Here is a 21,924-nt window from a genome sequence, read left to right on the forward strand (position 1 = left end):
TAAAGCAACATGATTCAGTTATATATATATTCTTTTCCCATATAGGTTATTGCAGAGTATTGAGTAGAGTCCTCTGTTCTATACAGTAGGTTCTTATTAGTTATCTTTTTTATGAATAGTAGTGTGTATATCTCAGTCCCAATCTCACAATTTATCCCTTTCCCATGCTTCACCTTTGATAACCATAATTTTGTTTTCTATGTCTGTGAGTCCATTTTTATCTAGATTCCACATATTTCAATAAAAACCTTAAAAAAATAAGTTGGAGATAATAATACCATTCCCAAACACTTGAATCATTGCTGAGATATTAATTTGCACTGCTCTCAAATCATCATTCACAAAAACTTACAGATGATGAAGAAAGTTACAATTCACTTTTGTGATTTCATACCATTATAAACAGAACACTATCTTCATTTGAAAAACTGTAACTACTCTGTAGGTCACTATTTTTCTTTTGATAGTCCCCATCCAAATGTTAAAATGTACCCACCAGAAGATGCAGGTATGCTTGGCAGGGGGGACACTGTGTTGAAGTCATCAGACATAACGGGATTTACATTAAAGGAGTCCATAGAATCTGATGATTCAGAAAGTTCAGTCTCTATAGTATTTGCTGGTTCCTAGGAATTTCCAAAAGGGAAGGAGAAGATGACATCTCAATTTGGTGACAAAGAGATATATAAAACAACAGAAAACACAGGTAGAACACAAACTTTGATATATTTCACATCATTTCTAACATTGTTTCAATAAATTGAATACCTAACAGAAAATTATCATGAAACATGTACTTGAAAAAAATTGCTGGAAGGTAACAACAAGCAGAGATTATGGGTGTCATATGCTATCCAACATCAAAACTCAGAAGAGAAATATGGTATAGATGTGGTAAAAGCACAAGCATAAGAAAAATGTGTACCAGTCGAAGGCTGTTGCTATACAAACACACACACACACACGTGTGTGTGTGCATTTCAGAGGTGTTGGTAGCATGCTGGTTCAGAAAAGTGGGAAGGCTGTAAGAGAACTACCCTCCACTGATGGGGCCATTTTTCTACAGATCTTCCACATGCAGACTAGGTTTAGAGAAAGGAAAGGACAACTGGGGGCTGTTTAACCACTTCTCTCTTTTTTATACAAACTAAAGTTGAAAGTATTATTAACAAAAGTACCTTTACTATATAGTAGCAGAGAGACAGCAATGACCCTGGGGAGCTTCTAGTGCAAACTCCCCATTTGATAGTGTCAAAAAGGAGAAGGTCATACAGCAAGTGAGAAGCAGAATGAGTGATATACTCCAGTGATTTCAAGCTCAGTCTAAGCTATCTGTTGTTTTAAACCATATACATTATATTCACACTTAGTGATCCACTTCCACTTACATAACAACTGGAGCCTTTCTGAATAGTCTGGGGCTCACTGTTCATATGAAATTTAAGTATCTGGTTTATCAGTGAAATCTTGGAAATCTCTGCCAAAAGATCGTGTATGTGTTTGTGTGTTTGTTTTAGACTAGATTAACACATAGACGCATGCTCATTTTTTCTTAAGGAAGCTGTTTGTTGGAGCACATTCATCTAGATCAGGTCCCAGCATTTGAACTTCAGGAAACTATGCAACTTCACTGCTCAAGTACAGTGTTTTGTACTCTTCAAAATGAGCAATATGTTTCTGAGGATGTGGTAATCTTTTCATTACGCTGAGAAAGATATTCGGCTGGGGAGATATTCATTAAGATATGATATGACCTCTCTTTCTCTGTCCTCTTGGTTCTGTTCTTTATCATAGCTATATATCAATTTAATCACTAGCTCCTTGCTTCCTGGGTGATTTTCAAGGGAAATATATATACTTGGATGTTAAGATGTCCATATTTGTACATTCATAATTTTTAGCCCATCAACAGAAATGCGGTGAGTTAAGTGATCTTAACTGATGGAATCATGTACAGTAATAGTAAACGGCTTGGGAAAAAATGAAGGAAAGAAACAAAGCAAAGAATCTTCTAGTTTAAAATACAGTTAGGATGAAGGCCTGAAGACAGTCTTTCAAAAGAGGCAGCTAGAAGCTAAAAGTAAAGATGAAATCAACATGAACACATGGGGCAGAAAAGCAAACAGTAAGCTCACACACATTCAAGAGGACTTTCAGATTCATTTTTATTCCATAATTGTTTCTATGAATAATACATTGAAGGATTTAAAAGAGAAGTATGGCCTTTGAGGCTAGATATGGAGCAAGCTACCAATGCAGCCTCCAAGACCTGATGCAACTGTGAACTAGAAATGAGTGTATATCGCAAGGGTGGAACTCCAGAAGTTTCTCCCCCAATTTTAACATTTTCCCCGTAAGCTGGCTTAAAACTCAACATTCAAAAAATGAAGATCATGACATCCAGTCCCATCACTTCATGGCAAATAGATGGGGAAACAGTGGAAACACTGACAGACTATTTTCTTGGGCTCCAAAATTACTGCAGATGGTGACTGCAGCCAAGAAATTAAAAGACACTTGCTCCTTGGAAGAAAAGCTATGACAAACCTAGACAGCATATTTAAAAACAGAGACATTACTTTGCCAACAAAGGCCCATCTAGTCAAAGCTATGGTTTTTGTCATGTATGGATGTGAGAGTTGAACCACAAATAAATAAAGCTGAACACTGAAGAATTGATGCTTTTGAACTGTGGTGTTGGAGAAGACTCTTGAGAGTCCCTTGGACTACAAGGAGATCAAACCAGTCCATACTAAAGGAAATCAGTCCTGAATATTCATTGGAAGGACTGATGCTGAAGCTGAAGCTCCAATCCTTTGCCACCTGATGGGAAGGACTGACTCGTTGGAAAAGACCCTGATGCTGGAAAAGATTGAAGGTGGGAGGAGAAGGGGATGACAGAGGATGAGATGGTTGGATGGCATCACCAACTCAATGGACATGAGTTTGAGCAAGCTCTAGGAGTTGGTGATGAACAGGTAAGCCTGGAGTGCTGCAGTCCATGGGGTCACAAAGAGTCAGACACGACTGAGCTACTGAACTGAACACTGTAGCTATAAAATCAATGGAAGAAGCTTTCATGATTGCTCCCTGAGTCAGGTTTGTCCTGTCCTCCTCATTAATACATAGCTTGGGTAAAGTGCTTCCAAGTCTCATGTACACTACAGTTCTCCTGCCCTACTCAGCCCCTGGTACAGGGTCAAAGCCAGCATCTTCTGAATAATTGCCTGCCACCTCCAGGCAGAATGGATTTGAGTGGAAAAGCATTCTGAAAATGTACAAGCTCCAATTTTGCCAAAATGCCTATGTAGTGAAACACAGTTCAGGAACAACAGATCTCTACAGATGGGTGACAGAATGTCAATAGCTGGCAACAACTCATCTAAACTCATCGTTAAAATAAAGTCTTTGGGACAGAATCAGTTAATGACAATGTGCTTTGGATTAGCATGGTGGAGAGGTCTGACCGAATTGGTCCAGTGGAGAAGGGAATGGCAAACCACTTTAGTATTCTTGCCTTGAGAACCTCATGAACAGTATGAAAAGGCAAAATGATAGGATACTGAAAGAGGAACTCCACAGGTCAGTAGGTGCCCAATATGCTACTGGAGATCAGTGAAAAAATAACTCCAGAAAGAATGAAGGGATGGAGCCAAAGCAAAAACAATACCCAGCTGTGGATGTGACTGGTGATAGAAGCAAGGTCCGATTCTGTAAAGAGAAATATTGCATAGGAACCTGGAATGTCAGGTCCATGAATCAAGGCAAATTGGAAGTGGTCAAACAAGAGATGGCAAGAGTAAACGTCGACATTCTAGGAATCAGCGAACTAAAATGGACTGGAATGGGTGAATTTAACTCAGATGACCAGTATATCTACTACTGTGGGCAAGAATCCCTCAGAAGAAATGGAATAGCCATCATGGTCAACAGAAGAGTTCAAAATGCAGTACTTGGATGCAATCTCAAAAACGACAGAATGATCTCTGTTTGTTTCTAAGGCAAACCATTCAATATCACAGTAATTCAAGTCTATGTCCCAACTAGTAACGCTGAAGAAGCTGAAGTTGAACGGCTCTATGAAGACCTACAAGACCTTTTAGAACTAACACTCAAAAAAGATGTCCTTTTCATTATGGGGGACTGGAATGCAAAAGTAGGATGTCAAGAAACACCTGGAGTAACAGGCAAATTTGGCCTTGGAATACAGAATGAAGCAAGGCAAAGGTTAATAGAGTTTTGCCAAGAAAATGCACTGGTCATAGCAAACACCCTCTTCCAACAACACAAGAGAAAACTCTACACGTGGACATCACCAGATGGTCAACACTGAAATCAGACTGATTATATTCTTTGCAGCCAAAGATGGAGAAGCTCTATACAGTCAACAAAAACAAGACTGGGGAGCTGACTGTGGCTCAGATCATGAACTCCTTATTGCCAAATTCAGACTGAAATGGAAGAAAGTAGGGAAAACCACTAGACCATTCAGGTATGACCTAAATCAAATCCCTTATGATTATACAGTGGAAGTGAGAAATAGATTTAAGGGACTAGATCTGATAGAGTGCCTGATGCACTATGGACAGAGGTTCGTGACATTGTACAGGAGACAGGGATTAAGACCATCCCCATGGAAACGAAATGCAAAAAAGCAAAATGGCTGTCTGGGGAGGCCTTACAAATAGCTGTGAAAAGAAGAGAAGTGAAAAGCAAAGGAGAAAAGGAAAGATATAAGCATCTGAATGCAGAGTTCCAAAGAATAGCAAGGAGAGATAAGAAAGTCTTCCTCAGTGATCAATGCAAAGAAATAGAGGAAAACAACAAAATGGGAAAGACTAGAGATCTCTTCAAGAAAATTAGAGATACCAAGGGAACATTTCATGCAAAGATGGGCTCAGTAAAGGACAGAAATGGTATGGACCTAACAGAAGCAGAAGATATTAAGAAGAGGTGGCAAGAATACACAGAAAAACTGTACAAAAAAGAGCTTCATGACCCAGATAATCACAATGGTGTGATCACTCACCTAGAGCCAGACATCCTGGAATGTGAAGTCAAGTGGGCCTTAGAAAGCATCACTATGAACAAAGCTAGTGGAGGTGATGGAATTCCAGTTGAGCTATTTCAAATCCTGAAAGATGATGCTGTGAAAGTGCTGCACTCAATATGCCAGCAAATTTGGAAAACTCAGCAGTGGCCACAGGACTAGAAAAAGTCAGTTTTCATTCCAATCCCAAAGAAAGGCAATGCCAAAGAATGCTCAAACTACAGCACAATTGCACTCATCTCACACGCTAGGAAAGTAATGCTCAAAATTCTCCAAGCCAGGCTTCAGAAATATGTGAACCGTGAACTTCCAGATGTTCAAGCTGGCTTTAGAAAAGGTGGAGGAACCAGAGACCAAATTGCCAACATCCGCTGGATCATCAAAAAAGCAAGAGAGTTCCAGAAAAACATCTATTTCTGCTTTATTGACTATGCCAAAGCCTTTGACTGCGTGGATCACAAGAAACTGTGGAAAATTCTTCAAGAGATGGGAATACCAGACCACCTGACCTGCCTCTTGAGAAATTTGTATGCAGGTCAGAAAGCAACAGTTAGAACTGGACATGGAACAACGGACTGGTTCCAAATAGGAAAAGTAGTACGTCAAAGCTGTATATTGTCACCCTGCTTATTTAACTTCTATGCAGAGTACATCATGAGAAACGCTGGGCTGGAAGAAGCACAAGCTGGGATCAAGATTGCCAGGAGAAATATCAATAACCTCAGATATGCAGATGACACCACCCTTATGGCAGAAAGTGAAGAGGAACTAAAAAGCCTCCTGATGAAGGTGAAAGAAGAGAGTGAAAAAGTTGGCTTAAAGCTCAACATTCAGAAAATGAAGATCATGGCATCTGGTCCCATCACTTCATGGGAAATAGATGGGGAAACAGTGGAAACAGTGTCAGACTTTATTTTTCTGGGCTCCAAAATCACTGCAGATGGTGACTGCAGCCATGATATTAAAAAATGCTTACTCCTTGGAAGAAAAGTTATGACCAACCTGGATAGCATATTGAAAAACAGAGACGTTACTTTGCCAACAAAGGTCCGTCTAGTTAAGGCTATGGTTTTTCCAGTGGTCATGTATGGATGTGAGAGTTGGACTGTGAAGAAAGCTGAGCGCCGAAGAATTGATGCTTTCGAACTGTGGTGTTAGAGAAGACTCTTGAGAGTCCCTTGGACTGCAAGGAGATCCAACCAGTCCATTCTGAAGGAGATCAGCCCTGGGTGTTCTTTGGAAGGAATGATGGTGAAGCTGAAACTCCAGTACTTTGGCCACCTCATGTGAAGAGTTGACTCACTGGAAAAGACCCTCATGCTGGGAGGGATTGGGGGCAGGAGGAGAAGGGGACGACAGAGGATGAGATGGCTGGATGGCATCACTGACTCGATGGACATGAGTCTGAGTGAACTCTGGGAGTTGGTGATGGACATGGAGGCCTGGCATGCTGCAGTTCATGTGGTCTCAAAGAGTCGGACACGACTGAGCGACTGAACTGAACTGAGCATTGATACTACTACTTAAAGCCACTGCTGATCAAACAGTGAAGTGGTGGTTTTGTGGAGAGAACTTTGTTCTCAATACTTTGCCTTGTTCTCAATTCCTTGCCAGTTGGAAAAGTGAAGTGAAAGTCACTCAGTCGTGTCCAACTCTTTGCGATCCCATGGACTATACAGTCCATGGAATTCTCCAGGCCAGAATACTGGAGTGGCTAGCCTTTCCCTTCTGCAGGGGATCTTCCCCACCCAGGGATCGAACCCAGGTCTCCCATACTATAGGCAGATTCTTTACCAACTGAGCTATCAGAGAAGCCTTTTAGTAGCTGCTCTCAACAGAACCTGCTTTATTAAATACAACATAGTCCATAGTAACAGCCGACAGATCAAAATATTATGATACCTGGCAGGGACCAAGGTATGCTTTGTGTGGTTTTCTTCACTCTTCTTTTGCTTAGATTCAGTTGAGATCCTTGAATCTCTGGGTTTACGGCTTTTATCAAATGTGGACAAATCTCTGGCCATTATTATTTCAAATATTTTTTCTTGTGCTTCCCTCTACATTTCGGAGACTATATTTACATGTACATTTGGCTACTTGAAAAGTTTCTACCAGCCAATTGATACACTTTCCTTTTTTCTTGTTCTTTTTAAACTTTTTTTTCTCTTTATTTGGAGAATTTCTATTATAACGTCTTTAAATTTCCCAATCTACAAAATCTGCAAGGTTTAATCTGCCATCAATCCCATCCAGTGTTGTTTTCATTGCTCAAATTTTAACTTGAGACTTTATCCCATCTTCCACATCTCTACTTGAAAATTTGAACGTATGTAACACATATGTTAATATCCCTGTCCACTAATTCTAAAACCTGTATTGGATCTGGGTGAGTTTTTATTGATTGGGTTTTCTCTTCAATAAGAGTTACATATTATTGCTTTTTTAAATGCCTGGTAATATTTGAGTAGATGCCAAATATTGTTAATTTTATTTATTGGATTATGGATTATTTTACATTCCTAGAAACACTCTATCTTTGTTTTGGATTGTAGTTAAATTACTTGAAAACAATTTGGCCCATTTGCTGTTGCTGTTGTTCAGTCAATCAGTCGTGTCCAACTCTTTGCAACCCCATGGACTGTAGTACACAAGGCTTCCCTGTCCTTCACCATCTCCCAGAGTTTACTCAAACTCATGTCCATTGAGTTGGTGATGCCAGCCAACTATCTCATCCTCTGTCGTCCCCTTCTCCTCCTGCCTTCTATCTTTATCAGAATCCAGTTCTTTTCTAATGAGTCGGCTCGCATCAGGTGGCCAAATTATTGGTGCTTCAGCTTTAGCATTAGTCCCTCCAACGAATATTCAGGGTTGATTTCCTTTAGGATCCCTTTGGTCTTGCCTTAATGACTTGATAGTCAGAACCAGAGCAATAGTCAGCCTGGGGCTAACTTTCCCCCATAACTGAGGCAAGATCTCTCTGTGTACTCTTATGCCTCGTGTCCTGTGTATTATGAGAATTTCCAATGTGGCAGATAGAAACAGGAAGCATTACTGACCCTGTAAGAATTTTGGCACTGTTTCCTCTAATTTCTTGAGTGGTTCTCTCCCCTTACAGATCCCCATAGCAACCTTCATCCATGCAGCCCTCTCCTCTCTGGTAATCTGCAAGCAACTTTAGACTATCTAGTCTCACCTCAGTCTCCTCAGCTCAGGAATTCTACTGGGATCCCTGTGTGTCCTCCCTCTTGGCTAAATGGCCTGGTAACTCTCTGGGTAGTAAGTTATGGCAATTGCAGGGCTCATTTCATTCATTTCCTATCTCTTAAGAGTCCCTGTCTTTTGTTGCCTTCTGTCCATTATCTTGAAAACTGTTATGTCGTATTTTTTTGTTTTTTATTTTTGGCTGTTTTGGGCAGGAAAGTCAATCTGGTCCCTGTTGCTCCATCTTGATTGGAAACACAAGTCCCTTAATACCATAGTATATTGTCCAGTTACTGAAATGACTAAATTTGAGACTGTCCAAAGACAGACTTTAGCAATAAGTGATGACCAAAGGAAATGGAGTAGCAGGCAAGCTATCATTTATAACAAAGTTAAAAACAGAAGTGATGGTAGACCGAGACTGAATGGAAATAGCAAAATTAAATAGCAATTGGGCCATTGTGATAAGATTATGAGATTCTTTAAAAAAAAAACACAAACTGACCTTTAAATGTTAAAATTACTTAGGTTTTATAAAGTGAGAGTTTTTTTAATCCAACTTTCCTCAAAACACTAAGTTGAAGGACTGGATTCTTCACACATAGCACACAACAGGTCCTGGGTAAATATTTGTTGACAGACTGATGAAGTCAGGCTGTCAGCTATGTAGATGTCAGACTGATGGCCAGAGCTATATGGATGTCTTGGCCTCTTTTCCTAGCATAACTGAAATTAGTTTGTGTATAAACAGAGCATTGTTCCACTTAAATTAACTTTGTTCTACCTAATTTCCTCGCTGTTTCATACCATCTTGAACAGAAAGCTGGGTTAAGCAGAGGTACCTCTTCAGAAGGGAGAAGTTTTATCTACACAGAAGTAGCTTATTGAATGAGCAAGAGTTAGAAAATATAATAGAAAAACCAGCACTTCATATTGAAAATACATGTTCATAGTATTTCCATGTTACAGAAGAACTTAAATACTAAAAACACCTGCTGTCTGCACAGTCTCATGAATGTGAACACTTTTAAGCAAAATCACGTGAAAGGCTGAAAGCCAAAGTGACAGTCTACACATCCAACCTGTCAATATTGTTCTTTAAATCCCTTTACCAGACATTTGAAGAGTGCTATAAAAATAGACTGTTTTATCATACAATATTCTTTTGTGTATTTAATATTTATGAACACCTACTATGTGTGGCCAGTACTGTTCAAGGTGTTTGGTGACATGCTGATGAACAATACTACCCCCGCTCTCATAGAAGATTCATTCTATTGCAGGAATACAGACAATATCCTGAGATGGGTTTGGCTAAAAAATTCATTCAGGTTTTTTGTAACATCATATGGAAAAACTCAAGTAAACTTTTTGGCCAGTTCAATAAATGCAGTTCCTTTGAGTGTTATCTAATCTTTATGAGGTAGCCTGGCAGAGATTATTACCACTCCCATTTTACACATAATGAAACTGAAGCTTCCCATGGTAAAATAACATTCCCCAGGTCACATAATTAATTGGTAAAGGCAGAATCAGGAATTGAGCTCTTATCTTCTGATACCCAAGCCATCTTTCTCTCTATAGTACTATCACCACCACCCTGAATCAGCCTAGTAGCTATGTTGTATGCACCCATGGAGTAACAAGTAAGGTGAAAGCCTATTCATTGGGGAAGGCTTCCTGGGATGGTTATTTGTTGTTCTATATCTGTTTTTCTTGCACTTTGATCTTATCCCCCAGGCTAGAATTTAGATTATTGAGGGCAGACCCAAGTTTCATATTTCTATTCAGGTATATCCCTATAGGGTTCTCTAGCGGAACGTCTGGTGAATGGATAATTGAATGATACATTTAATGGCTTAAGGAAAGGATGGAGGACAATTCACATTAATTAGGGATTCGTTCTACCCATAATCGGCAGAGGACTCTGCCATCTCATGAGTCTACTCACATAGCCTATAGGAGCAGGCTATAGGCTATATAACCTCTGATTTCAAAATGCACTCACAAGTCAAAAAGACTTGGAATGATGTCTGGCACAGAGGCTAGCTTAATTCTTTTTAAAGCTACTACAGGGACCATTCCAAGCATGGCTGTTACTGCTTCCAATAAGAAATAACTATAAAATGGCAACTATGGAATACCACTCATGTTCTGTGTCCATATGGGATACTTCAAATTAAAAACCTTTATATGTAGGTTCGAGGGAGGCTGAAATTGCCACCCCAAAATATGACTTGTTGGCATAAGGGTTATTTTGAGCTGGTTATTTCTAAGAAACAGCAGGCAGAGGAGGAGCTCTGAAAACCAATAGAAGTTACCATTTTGTAAGATACATTTATATTTATAAGGGAAATCTCCATTTATAAGTATGTCTCCCTTTCTGCACCAGGTAGAAAAGGATGACTCTTAGTTTCTAGAAACTTATTAATGCAGAAGACCAGGACTTAAATCTGCAGAAAACCTTAACCCTTGTTTACTGTATCCCCACTGCTGACTCCCCACTCCCATCACCTTCTTTTATCTTAGCTGAAAATGGTATTCAAGATGGTGGCTTGAGTCATTTCAGAGAGTTATTCAATATTATTGGGTCTCTCCCATGTATGTAAGAAATATATAAATACCCATTACTAAGCTTCCATTCATCCTTCTCCTGTTAATCCTGTCTTAATTACAGGGGCATCTTACCTGAGAACCTAGAAGGGTAGCAGGAAAATTCTTTTCTTCCCCCCACCTTGGCCACACACATTAACTAAACAGTCAACATTATGGAAATAAGGCATGACTCTATGTACTCAATGTACGTACTTCTACATCAGTAATTTCAACTTCTGAGGATTCCATTCCAAAACATCCTGTTTCCTCTTGAATACGTCTATAAATAGGTGAAAAGAGAAACGGTCATCACTTCATGGGAAATACATGGAGAAACAGTGGAAACAGTGTCAGACTTTATTTTTTGGGGCTCCAAAATCACTGCAGATGGTGATTGCACCCATGAAATTAAAAGACGCTTACTCCTTGGAAGGAAAGTTATGACCAACCTAGATAGCATATTGAAAAGCGGAGACATTACTTTGCCAACAAAGGTCCCTCTAGTCAAGGCTATGGTTTTTCCAGTGGTCGTGTATGGATGTGAGAGTTGGACTGTGAAGAAAGCTGAGAATTGAAGAATTGATGCTTTTGAACTGTGGTGTTGGAGAAGACTCTTGAGAGTCCCTTGGACTGCAAGGAGCTCCAACCAGTCCATTCTGAAGGAGATCAGCCCTGGGATTTCTTTGCAAGGACTGATGCTAAAGCTGAAACTCCAGTACTTTGGCCACCTCATGCAAAGAGTTGACTCATTGGAAAAGACTCTGATGCTGGGAGGGATTGGGGGCAGGAGGAGAAGGGGATGACAGAGGATGAGATGGCTGGATGGCATCGCTGACTCGATGGATGTGAGTCTGGGTGAACTCTGGGAGTTGGTGATGGACAGGGAGGCCCGGCATGCTGTGATTCATGGGGTCACAAAGAGTTGGACACGACTGAGTGACTGAACTGAACTAAAACACATCTCACTTACCACTAAATTCTCTGTAATACAGTAAAAATGAGGTTCTGTTAAGAAAAAAAACAAACACCCCGAATGGTATCACTTGTGCTAAAACCCATGTTACTAAACCCAGATTTAATGCCTAACCTAACTGCAGTCTCAGCCTTTACCAGCAGTGGAATCTTAATCAACCAGTTTGGAACTTCCTAGTCAGCACCAATTAGGTAATCTATCACATGGTCCTTTCTATCCTCCAAAGGAAGAAGAATGTCCTGGCCCCAAAATAATCCTTTCTTTGCTTTTGCTAGTAATTCCCTGGCCCCACTCCTCTTCCTATAAAAAAAACTTCCATTCTATATAACTCTTGGGATGCTGCCCAATTCATGAATCGCCTCATAAAGTCAATTAGATCTTCGTATTTACTCAGTTAAATTTTGTTTTTTAACAGTTCAAACAAGAAAAAAAAACTCTTTTATTTTCCTTTTTTTCTTTTTTTTAAAAAAAATTATTGATAATATATTTATAGGCGAGTTGAAAAATATAGAACAAAGTTACATATAGTTCTACCATATATTACAATTATCTTGAAGTAGGTAAATTAAGATTTTTAGTTGGAGTTTCAATATCAAACTCTCAGAAACTAACAGAATGGATATATAGAAAAGTAGAAGGATATAGTAGACCTGAAAAGCACTGTAAACCAATTAATTCAACACAGTTAAGATTTGTACCATTTTCACACAAGAGTAGGATACAAATTCTTTTAAATTCCCATAGACTATAAACTAGGAGACACTGGAACATATCCAGGGATGTAAAACTAGGTGGTCTAAAGGTATTGAAATCATAGAGTCTGTTTTCTTATCACTGTGGAATTATGTTAGAAATCAATATCAAAAGATATTTGAAAATAACCCATATATTTTCAAGTGCAATGTGACATTTACCACGAGACATCTTTGACTTAGCCATTGAAAGCATCAATAAAGTTAAAAGACTGAAAAAAACGCAGAGGGTGACTGCAGAGAAGAAAGCATTTAAATGAGAAATTAGCATCAAAGATACTTTAAAAAACCCATGTAATTGGAAATTAAATGTCCACTTTTAAATGATGGGTGTATCTAAGAAGCCATAACAAGGAAAATTAGACCTGAGAATATAAAGAAATACTATTCATAAAAAAAGAAATTAACATATGATACACTAATATTAACTCTCTTATTTTTCTTAATACATAACATTGTCAATCTTTGAGGTGTCACTTTTCCTACAGAGAAAGTAGTTCTGCACCATATTTATAATAAAGTAAGTCATATTTATAATAAAGTAAGGCTTCAGCAATACGTGAACCATGAACTTCCAGATGTTCAAGCTGGTTTTAGAAAAGGCAGAGGAACCAGAGATCAAATTGCCAACATCTGCTGGATCATGGAAAAAGCAAGAGTTCCAGAAAAAAACATCTATTTCTGCTTTATTGACTATGCCAAAGCCTTTGACTGTGTGGATCACAAGAAACTGTGGAAAATTCTGAAAGAGATGGGAATACCAGACCACCTGACCTGCCTCTTGAGAAACCTGTATTCAGATCAGGAAGCAACAGTTAGAACTAGACATGGAACAACGGACTGGTTCCAAATAGGAAAAGGAGTACGTCAAAGCTGTATATTGTCACCCTGCTTATTTAACTTCTATGCAGAGTACATCATGAGAAATGCTGGGCTGGAGGAAGCACAAGCTGGAATCAAGATTGCCAGGAGAAATATCAATAACCTCAGATATGCAGATGACACCACCCTTATGGCAGAAAGTGAAGAGGAACTAAAAAGCCTCTTGATGAAAGTGAAAGAGGAGAGTGAAAAAGCTGGCTTAAAACTCAGCATTCAAAAATCAAAGATCATGGCATCCAAGCCCATCACTTCATGGCAAATATATGGGGAAACAGTGTCAGATTTTATTTTGGGGGCTCCAAAATTGCTGCAGATGGTGATTGCAGCCATGAAATTAAAGACACTTCCTCCTTGGAAGAAAAGTTATGACCAACCTAGATAGCATATTAAAAAACAGAGACATTACTTCGCTGACAAAGGTCTGTCTAGTCAAGGCTATGGTTTTTCCAGTAGTCATGTATGGATGTGAGAGTTGGACTATAAAGAATGCCAAGTGCCAAAGAATCGATGCTTTTGAACTGTGGTGTTGGAGAAGACTCTTGAGAGTACCTTGGAAAACAAGGAGATCAAACCAGTCAATCCTAAAGGAAGTCAATCCTGAATATTCATTGGAAGGACTGATGCTGAAGCTGAATATCCAATACTTTGGCCACCTGATGTGAAGAACTGACTCATTGGAAAAGACCATGATGCTGGCAAAGCTTGAAGGCAGGAGAAAAGGGTGAAAAAGGATAAGATGGTTGGATGGCATCACCGACTGGATGGACATGAGTTTGAGCAAGCTCCAGGAGTTAGTGATGGACAGGGAAGCCTGGCGTGCTGCAGTCAATGGGGTCACAAAGAGGCTGATGGAACTGAGCAACTGAACTGAACTGAACATCTTTGCAAGATTCTCCTCACAGCTCTGTACAAGATAACACTTCACCGAAACAAGATGAAAGGGGAATTCACCAGGGACATTCTTTCTGGTGCAGTTGCTGACAGGTGGAGTCTCCCTGGGGACCACCTTCTTCAGGAGAGTTTCTGAAGACTGCAGACAAAGGGAAGAGCTACTAGAACTCTCGGACATACCTGTCATCTGATTTTCCAGTGTTACCTACTCTACCTTTGGGGGAAAAGATACTATCTTTGTCGAAAATGTTTGGGCTAATTGATGTGATCTCCTACCATACTAACAACTCCTCTCTCTCTCCATCTAAGACGACATACATTAAAAGAAAAAACGTCTTCTCAAAGTAATGTCCCCAATCAAGTACTTCCCAAACTCCTGGAGTTTTCTCCTTGGAACCCGATACCAGCCACAGTGCCTTTAAGTGACATCCTAACGGAAACCAGCCCAGGAGAATCTGGGTCCCCATGCCAGCTCTACTGCTTAACCAACTGCATGGCTTTGGGTAAATCATGCATCCTCTGTGACTGCACTTTCTCATCTTTACAATGAATCTAAAATCTAGCTAACAGTTTGTGGAGAATAAGTCAATAAACATGAGATCACCTCATGAGGAATAAAGTACAAGATGCACTTCTATCAAGATGATGTTATGACATAATTTGGGGCCTCACTGATACATAGAAGCTAAGAGTAGTAACAGTAGTTCAGTGCTTCCTCTGATTGTAGCAGTAGGAAGATGGGAAAGGGCCATACAGTATTCAATTCTGTGCCTACTCCTCACCAGTTCTGAAGTATTCATTATTTTTCTATGTTCAAGCAAGACCTTCTCCTCCAGTGTATCTGTAGCTCAAATGGAAAACCCAACCACTGAGTCCCTCTTCTGAAATGAAAGATTCTTTAGCCTCAGAAACATGCAAGGACAGGACATCTTGCCTGGAAAGAAACCCTTTCTTCTAAACATTTTTAAATCTCCCTCTCTGTGTTTCTTTCATAAGCACAAACCTTTCAAGCCTCTTAACAGGATGCTTCTTGCCTTTCAAAAAAACACTGAAAATTACCAAGGGAAGTTCCAGAAGCATCTGGGGAGCTCTAGGTCCCTATGAACTTTGTGCCTGATTACTTTTTCAACCATCCCTCAGACCACAAAAGCGGAACAGATTATCAATTGCCACTCAGGGTGCCTACAAACTAATGCCTGACGTATATCTCTCTTCTTGTTGCTATCTGAAAATATCCAGAGGACAAAGAATAAGTCTATGAAAAAAAAATAAGGCAATACTGGTTCACACTGAGGTGTAACAATACTGTACTATATTTGTGAAGTCTCATGACACAGAATGGATTATCATTTTGATAGGATCCATCAGTGAGTCCCTAAGCAGATGTTCATTTATGCCTGCTCAATGTCAAGCTCTGTGCTAAACAGGGATGAGGCTGCCAGGTCCTCCTTTATAGACTTCAGACTAGTGGATGAGCCAGGTCCACCAACAACCCATCATGTGAGACCTGAGGTGGTTGGACCTGGAAAAGCAGCCATAGTGTTGGAAAAGAGGAGAGGGATATGAGAGGGAAGTGAGGACAGCTGGAATTATACAGAATTTTCTTCATCAAATCCATCAGTTATTTCTTGTCATGTTTTTATCTTATTGTCTACATGATGAAAAATCTATTGCCTAATATTTGAAGAAACTGCAGGCATATTTATGAAAGTATTAAAATATATAGCATTATGGTGCATCCCTCCAATAATGATAATTTCTCACTATATTAGAAAAGATATGATTTTAAGCCTTTCCTTATATTGAGTGGAGACCAAGTGGCACTGATGTAGTAGCTGGCTTGTTTCTGCATCAGAATATTTTTCATTCAATTAAGTTCCACTTAAAAATAAAATGCAGGTCTCTTCAGTCTCTGAACTCTCACTCTCTGAAGATTTGCCATAATGATCTACTAATTGACACAAAATTCATTACCCAAACCTACTAAACAAACCTGCTGTAAGTTGCATGGAAGAATATGTTCAAGTCATGTACCCTCAGGTGAAAGGATATGGTTGGCTGCTATTGTAGCTCAGGTATTCTCACAGAGTAGTACCTAGAGCTCGTGTTTAAACACTGTATGCTTTATAGATATCCTCTCTCCCACCTTATGCAGTAAAAGGTCTTCTAATAAAGTAAAGGAACTAATGAAGAAGATGGGTAAGTCTAAGAGGCCCAGTGGAGAAGGCAAAGGCACCCCACTCCAGTACTCTTGCCTAGAAAATCCCATGGACGGAGGAGCCTGGTAGGCTGCAGTCCATGGGGTCGCTAGGAGTTGGACATGACTGAGCGACTTCACTTTGACTTTTCACTTTCATGCATTGGAGAAGGAAATGGCAACCCACCCCAGTGTTCTTGCCTGGAGAATCCCAGGGACAGGGGAGCCTGGTGGGCTGCCGTCTATGGGGTCGCACAGAGTCGGACACGACTGAAGCGACATAGCAGTAGCAGCAGCAGCAAGAGGCCCAAAGAAGCGCATGCACTACAAGAAACACTGTAGTGTTTGATAAAACACATTAAGAATTTTGAATGGCTGTTAGTCTTAAACTTGGCCATGCACGTGTCCCTAACTCCTATGAACCATAAATATAGTGATGAATATGTACAAAAAATTTGAGATTCTCCAAAAAAAAAAAAAAATCTTGCTGGGGCACGTGAGTGTGATGGTGGCACGAGCAGACCTGTGACACAATTACAAACTCGGTCATGTGTTAGCAAGAGTTGTAGGGCACCAAGCAAAAGGAACGCAAACAGACTGCCACCATGAGCTCTGTTTTTCATCCTGTGGCTCTGGTGTGCAGCTTTAGACAATGGTTCCTCACCAAACACGTCTGAGCTCTCCTGCCAGAAAGGGAAGATTCTCCCCTGTTCCTCAGATTCAGACACAGATGAACCTCAGGCATTTCCTGTTTAACTCATTTCTTTACCAGCTGTTTCTTCCTTACCTCATTTCACCACCAAAGCCTAACAGAGACCACAGCCTCCAGCTCTCTTCTCCCACCACCAGACCTCACATAAACATGCCTTCCATCAGAAGAATCTTCTCAAAGCATCATCTTGTTTATTTTATTTTGCTAACTTTTACTGGCATCTAGTGCTCATCTTTAATGTATTATTTTGCTATTTATTTACATCTCCACATACACTGCAATGTAGAAGGAATATGTAATCCATTCTCAATATCCTACACTGAGCAATGTCTACTATTATGGCTTATTACATATAAAATATCTACTAATGAGTTTATCAAATATGAAGTGACTAGATAGTATTGCAAAAAATTTCTATTTTGTAAAAATTCTTGGTAGATTGTTAAATAGGCGAATTAAGGGGTTGAAGTGATATCTAGCAAGTTGGCATTTTTCTATAGGTCAGGAGTGCATTTTTACTTTTCCCAGTCAAAATAATGGAATTACCCCCTTTATTCTCTGAAAATTTGTTAACAAACAAATGTTAAAGAATAGATTAGATTCACAAAAAAGAGGAACACCTGTATAATAGCAGTTTCTACAATGCTTATTCATTCTTCTACCATTTAAAGTGTTTTTAAAAAAGAAGCAATCAAGTCTATGTGTACTGTATTGTCTTAATTTGAAAGTAATTAAACGTCTGTGTCAGTTAAGGTTGCTATGTTTATTGCTTTATTTCTTTTATAGAAAGCCAATTACTTGTATTTATATGTTAGAAAAAAATATGAATTATACTAGCTGAGAAAGGAAGTTCAAACTAGTAGATTGCTCATCTGGACTCAATTTTTTTTTCCCCCATTTTGATGGAAAAATAGTCATAGATATGATTTCTCTTGTTTCAGTTTTGTTGGATAAAAGTGTACCCTAGTTCCCCATTACTTACAACAATAGTTTCTCACCTGTGGTCCTCAGATAGCTCATCTTCACCCAAATTTGGGACCAATGGACTAGGCCCATTTGTACGGAAAAAGCCCTGCAAAAAAATTGGCATTTTAGATACTTAAAATGTACTTACATAGTAAAAATATCTGACATATCTGTATAGGTTTTAGTAAATTTGAAAATCCAACTCATCTGTATATCATTGTGATAAAGGCACTCGATTTTACAAACATGAAAATCGAGGATTTGAGAGCTAGGATGATTTGGTCAAAGATGTACAACTCGTAGATGCAGGATCAAGGTAGGTCCACCTCAAAGTTGAACTCTTGAGTTCACCACACTTCCACTGCTACACAGCCACGCTGGGAACAAAGTCTTCCTCCAAAAAGCCCTCTTTTCTCACAAGATTTGTTCTTTGAAATGACCACTAATATGAAACAAATATCCCAGAAGCCCAGAGAAAAACTGGCATAGGTCACAAACAGAGATCCTCGTGCCAAAAGGGAGCCCAGGGTGAGGGCACCGTCTCAAATGAGATTTTTCTTTCTCAGATGAGGAAGTAGATTTGGGGGTTGTTGATGTTTTAGTCACTCAGTCATGTCTGACTCTTTGTGACTCCATGGACTGTAGTCCACCAGGCTCCTCTGTCCATGGGATTTCCCGGGAAAGAATATTGGAATCAGTTGCCATTTCTTCCTCCAGGGGCTCTTCCCGACCTAGGGATCTTCCCAACCCATGTCTTCTGCATTGGCAGGCAGATTCTCTACCATTGAGCCACCTCTAAATGGGATGTCTGCCTTCTCATGGCAAATATGAGAGCTCAAATCCCAGAGAACTGCTGGAGAGGGATACTGAACGGGGCCAACAGATTTAGCAACTTACTTTAATTGCTTTTCTCTTGACCAATTTTCTAAAGATCACATAGATCACTACTCTAAATTGAGTGTGAAGAAGTCCCTCACAGCTTCTGAAATGTGGTCAGTTAAAGCCCAGATTTTAAACCAGAGAGGAAAAGTAAAGCAGATCTTTTGCCCCCTCTGGATTGTAATGATACTAATAATAATGATAAAAATGACAATGATGATCCTGACTGTAAGGACTCAAATTTACTGAGTGCTGATGGACAGAGAGGCCTGGCGTGCTGCGATTCATGGGGTCGCAAAGAGTCGGACATGACTGAGCGACTGAACTGAACTGAACTGAACCATATACCAGGGGCTGTCTTATTTGCAATTCACAACAACCCTCAAAGAGGTACTGTTTTCGCCATTTATAGAAAAAGAACCTGAGGCTAAAAGATGTAAGTGACAAGAGCTTATCTTGTAGCTAGTAAGAAAGGTTGTGAACTCTGGATCCAGAGGCCTCTCATGTAAGTACATGTATTGTATATTACAACATCATCACAATATTAACAACTTTGTCTAGTCATATGATGGTCTTTGTTCCCTGGAACTCTCCATGCAAGTTACTACCTCATTACTTTTACAGCTGCTGAACCCTCTACTTGAACTGCCTTCCTTTCTTTCCTGGATTGGCATCTTATCATCATTCATAGTCTCTGTTCAAAAGGCACATCGTCAGAGAGAGATCTTCCCTGACACTCTACTGGACTCCCACTCCCACCAGTCATTAGCACAGAATTCTGTTTTATCATCTCCATGACATCTGTTAATATTACTTGTCTACTGTCTGTTTTTTCAGCACCAAGCAAAGTGCCTGGCACATAGTAGGTGCTTGCTAAGTACGTCACTTGGTAAATAACTCATTAGTCTGAACCAATCAAATGAATCTAAAGACTAAAGATTTTTCCTTTTTTTTTTTTTTTTTTTTTTGAGACAGAATCTGGAAATTCTCTATTAGAAAGATACTAAGTGAGCAACGGGCAGACAGAAGAGCTGCTTCAAAACTCACCTGGTGACAGAGCCTTCTTTTATCCACCCGCCAAAATGGTGATTTCTCTCTTACTATGTCCCAGCCCCCAGACCTTGTATACCTGTTTAATATGCTATCAAAACCACTTGTCAATGAGTGTGCATCTCTTTAGGGTGTTCATCTTCTGAAACACAGGGGCTGGTCTTTTCTCACTCACATATCCTAACACAACCCTCTGCACACATCAGGTGCTTTAGCAGTGCTGTCCAGTAGCTGAGAGACCAAAGAGGACATGTCCCTTTAAAGGAAGCCTGCATGGCCACAACGGGGGAGACACACACCCAACATACTTACCTGTAGAGTCCGAGCGCTAAGGACACAAATGGTCCCCACTAGGTAAAATGCATCATCCAAAGGAAGATTTACAGTAGATGGCCCACAGACAGGTGTGGAGAAGCTGTGGAACAATGCAGGATGCTCTAAGGGAGAGAGAGACACACAAGTGACAATCTAATAGAAAGGCAGGCCAAGTACACAAAAGAACAGTCACCTGTCCCATCCATGTGCCATTTATCAACCCATTGACAATTTTCAGAATTCTGAACCACCAATTTTTCCTGTCTTCCTTCCATTCCAACCACCTTCCCCACCCTGGTCTCCACAAGAACAAGGAGTCATTACTGGGAAATAATTGTGAGTTTAGGGTGATTTTTCAGCCTTCTAATCTTACCTTGTGAATGGATGTTTTAACTCCAAAAGAAATTTGCTCCTCTTCTTTACACAGACCACGTGGATATCAAATATGTGTGTAATTTGTGTGTACATAGAATCAAGTATTTTTTAAGGTATTTGACTTTTAGTTTCCAAGGCATGTGACAAAGATACCTGCCAACCACTGTGTGAGCTAATTTTCATTCTTTACTTACCCATTCATTCATTTGTTATATTTTTAGACCTCAGTGGCAAAGAACTGAGTTAATCATATTCTTAGTTCATAGCGTATTATGAACACAGATAAAATTCCCACTCTCATTTTTGTTTATTTTTTCTCTCTGTCCCTTTCCCACCCATGGGCACCCACTATTATCTACCACCTTTAACATGTGGTCAAATATACCACCTTGTCAAATATGTGCTAAGTTGCTTCAGTGGTGTCCAATTCTTTGTGGCCCCATGGACTGTAGCCCACCAGGCTCCTCTGTCCATGGGCTTCTCCAGGCAAGAACACTGGAGTGGGTTGCCATTTCCTTCTCCAGGGGATCTTCCTGACCCAGAGATTGAACCCAGGTCTCCCACATTGCAGGCAGACGCTTTAATCTCTGAGCCACCAGGTACCAGGCCATATTTGACTGGGGCTTCCCAGCTGGCTCTGACTTCCCTGGTGGCTCAGACGGTAAAGTGTCTGCCTACAATGCGGGAGGCCCAGGTTCAATCCCGGGTTCTCCCTTCTCCAGCAGATCTTCCCAACCCAGGGATTGAACCTGGGTTTCCCACATCTGAGCCACCAGGGAAGTCAGCGCCACCTGGGAGCCCCAGTCAAATATGTAGCCTGGTTCTATGTACTATTATGTTTTCACAATTTACAGAAGTTGTCTTGTGCTATAGATCTCATTGCTTCTCAGTCAACAACATGGTTTTAAGATCTAAAATACATGTGGTATTATGTATATCTAGAGTTCATTATTTTTAACTACTATAAAGTTTTCTATATTGTATATTTCCCCCAAATTTTACTTGTTCATTTCCCTAATGATTACACCTAGGCTGTCTCCAACTCCCTCCTACTACAAACAACACTATGACATACATAGTGCAAGT

At 39.9% G+C, this 21,924-nt stretch overlaps 1 protein-coding gene across 2 annotated transcripts in view; it reads right to left on the reverse strand.

Annotated features, from left to right (window-relative positions):
* The window catches only part of PASD1 (PAS domain containing repressor 1), a 49,882-nt gene that overhangs the window by 10,245 nt on the left and 17,713 nt on the right, over positions 1–21,924 (reverse strand). For both annotated transcript variants that reach the window (XM_027534080.1, XM_027534079.1), the window contains exons 7-10: positions 20,461–20,585; positions 18,252–18,325; positions 11,060–11,126; positions 497–626 (exon numbers count right to left, since the gene is read on the reverse strand). In XM_027534080.1, coding sequence (XP_027389881.1) covers positions 497–626; positions 11,060–11,126; positions 18,252–18,325; positions 20,461–20,585 — 396 coding nt within the window. The remainder of the gene's footprint in view (positions 1–496; positions 627–11,059; positions 11,127–18,251; positions 18,326–20,460; positions 20,586–21,924) is intronic.

The sequence above is a fragment of the Bos indicus x Bos taurus genome, chromosome X (assembly GCF_003369695.1).
Source record: "Bos indicus x Bos taurus breed Angus x Brahman F1 hybrid chromosome X, Bos_hybrid_MaternalHap_v2.0, whole genome shotgun sequence".
NCBI lineage: Eukaryota > Metazoa > Chordata > Mammalia > Artiodactyla > Bovidae > Bos > Bos indicus x Bos taurus.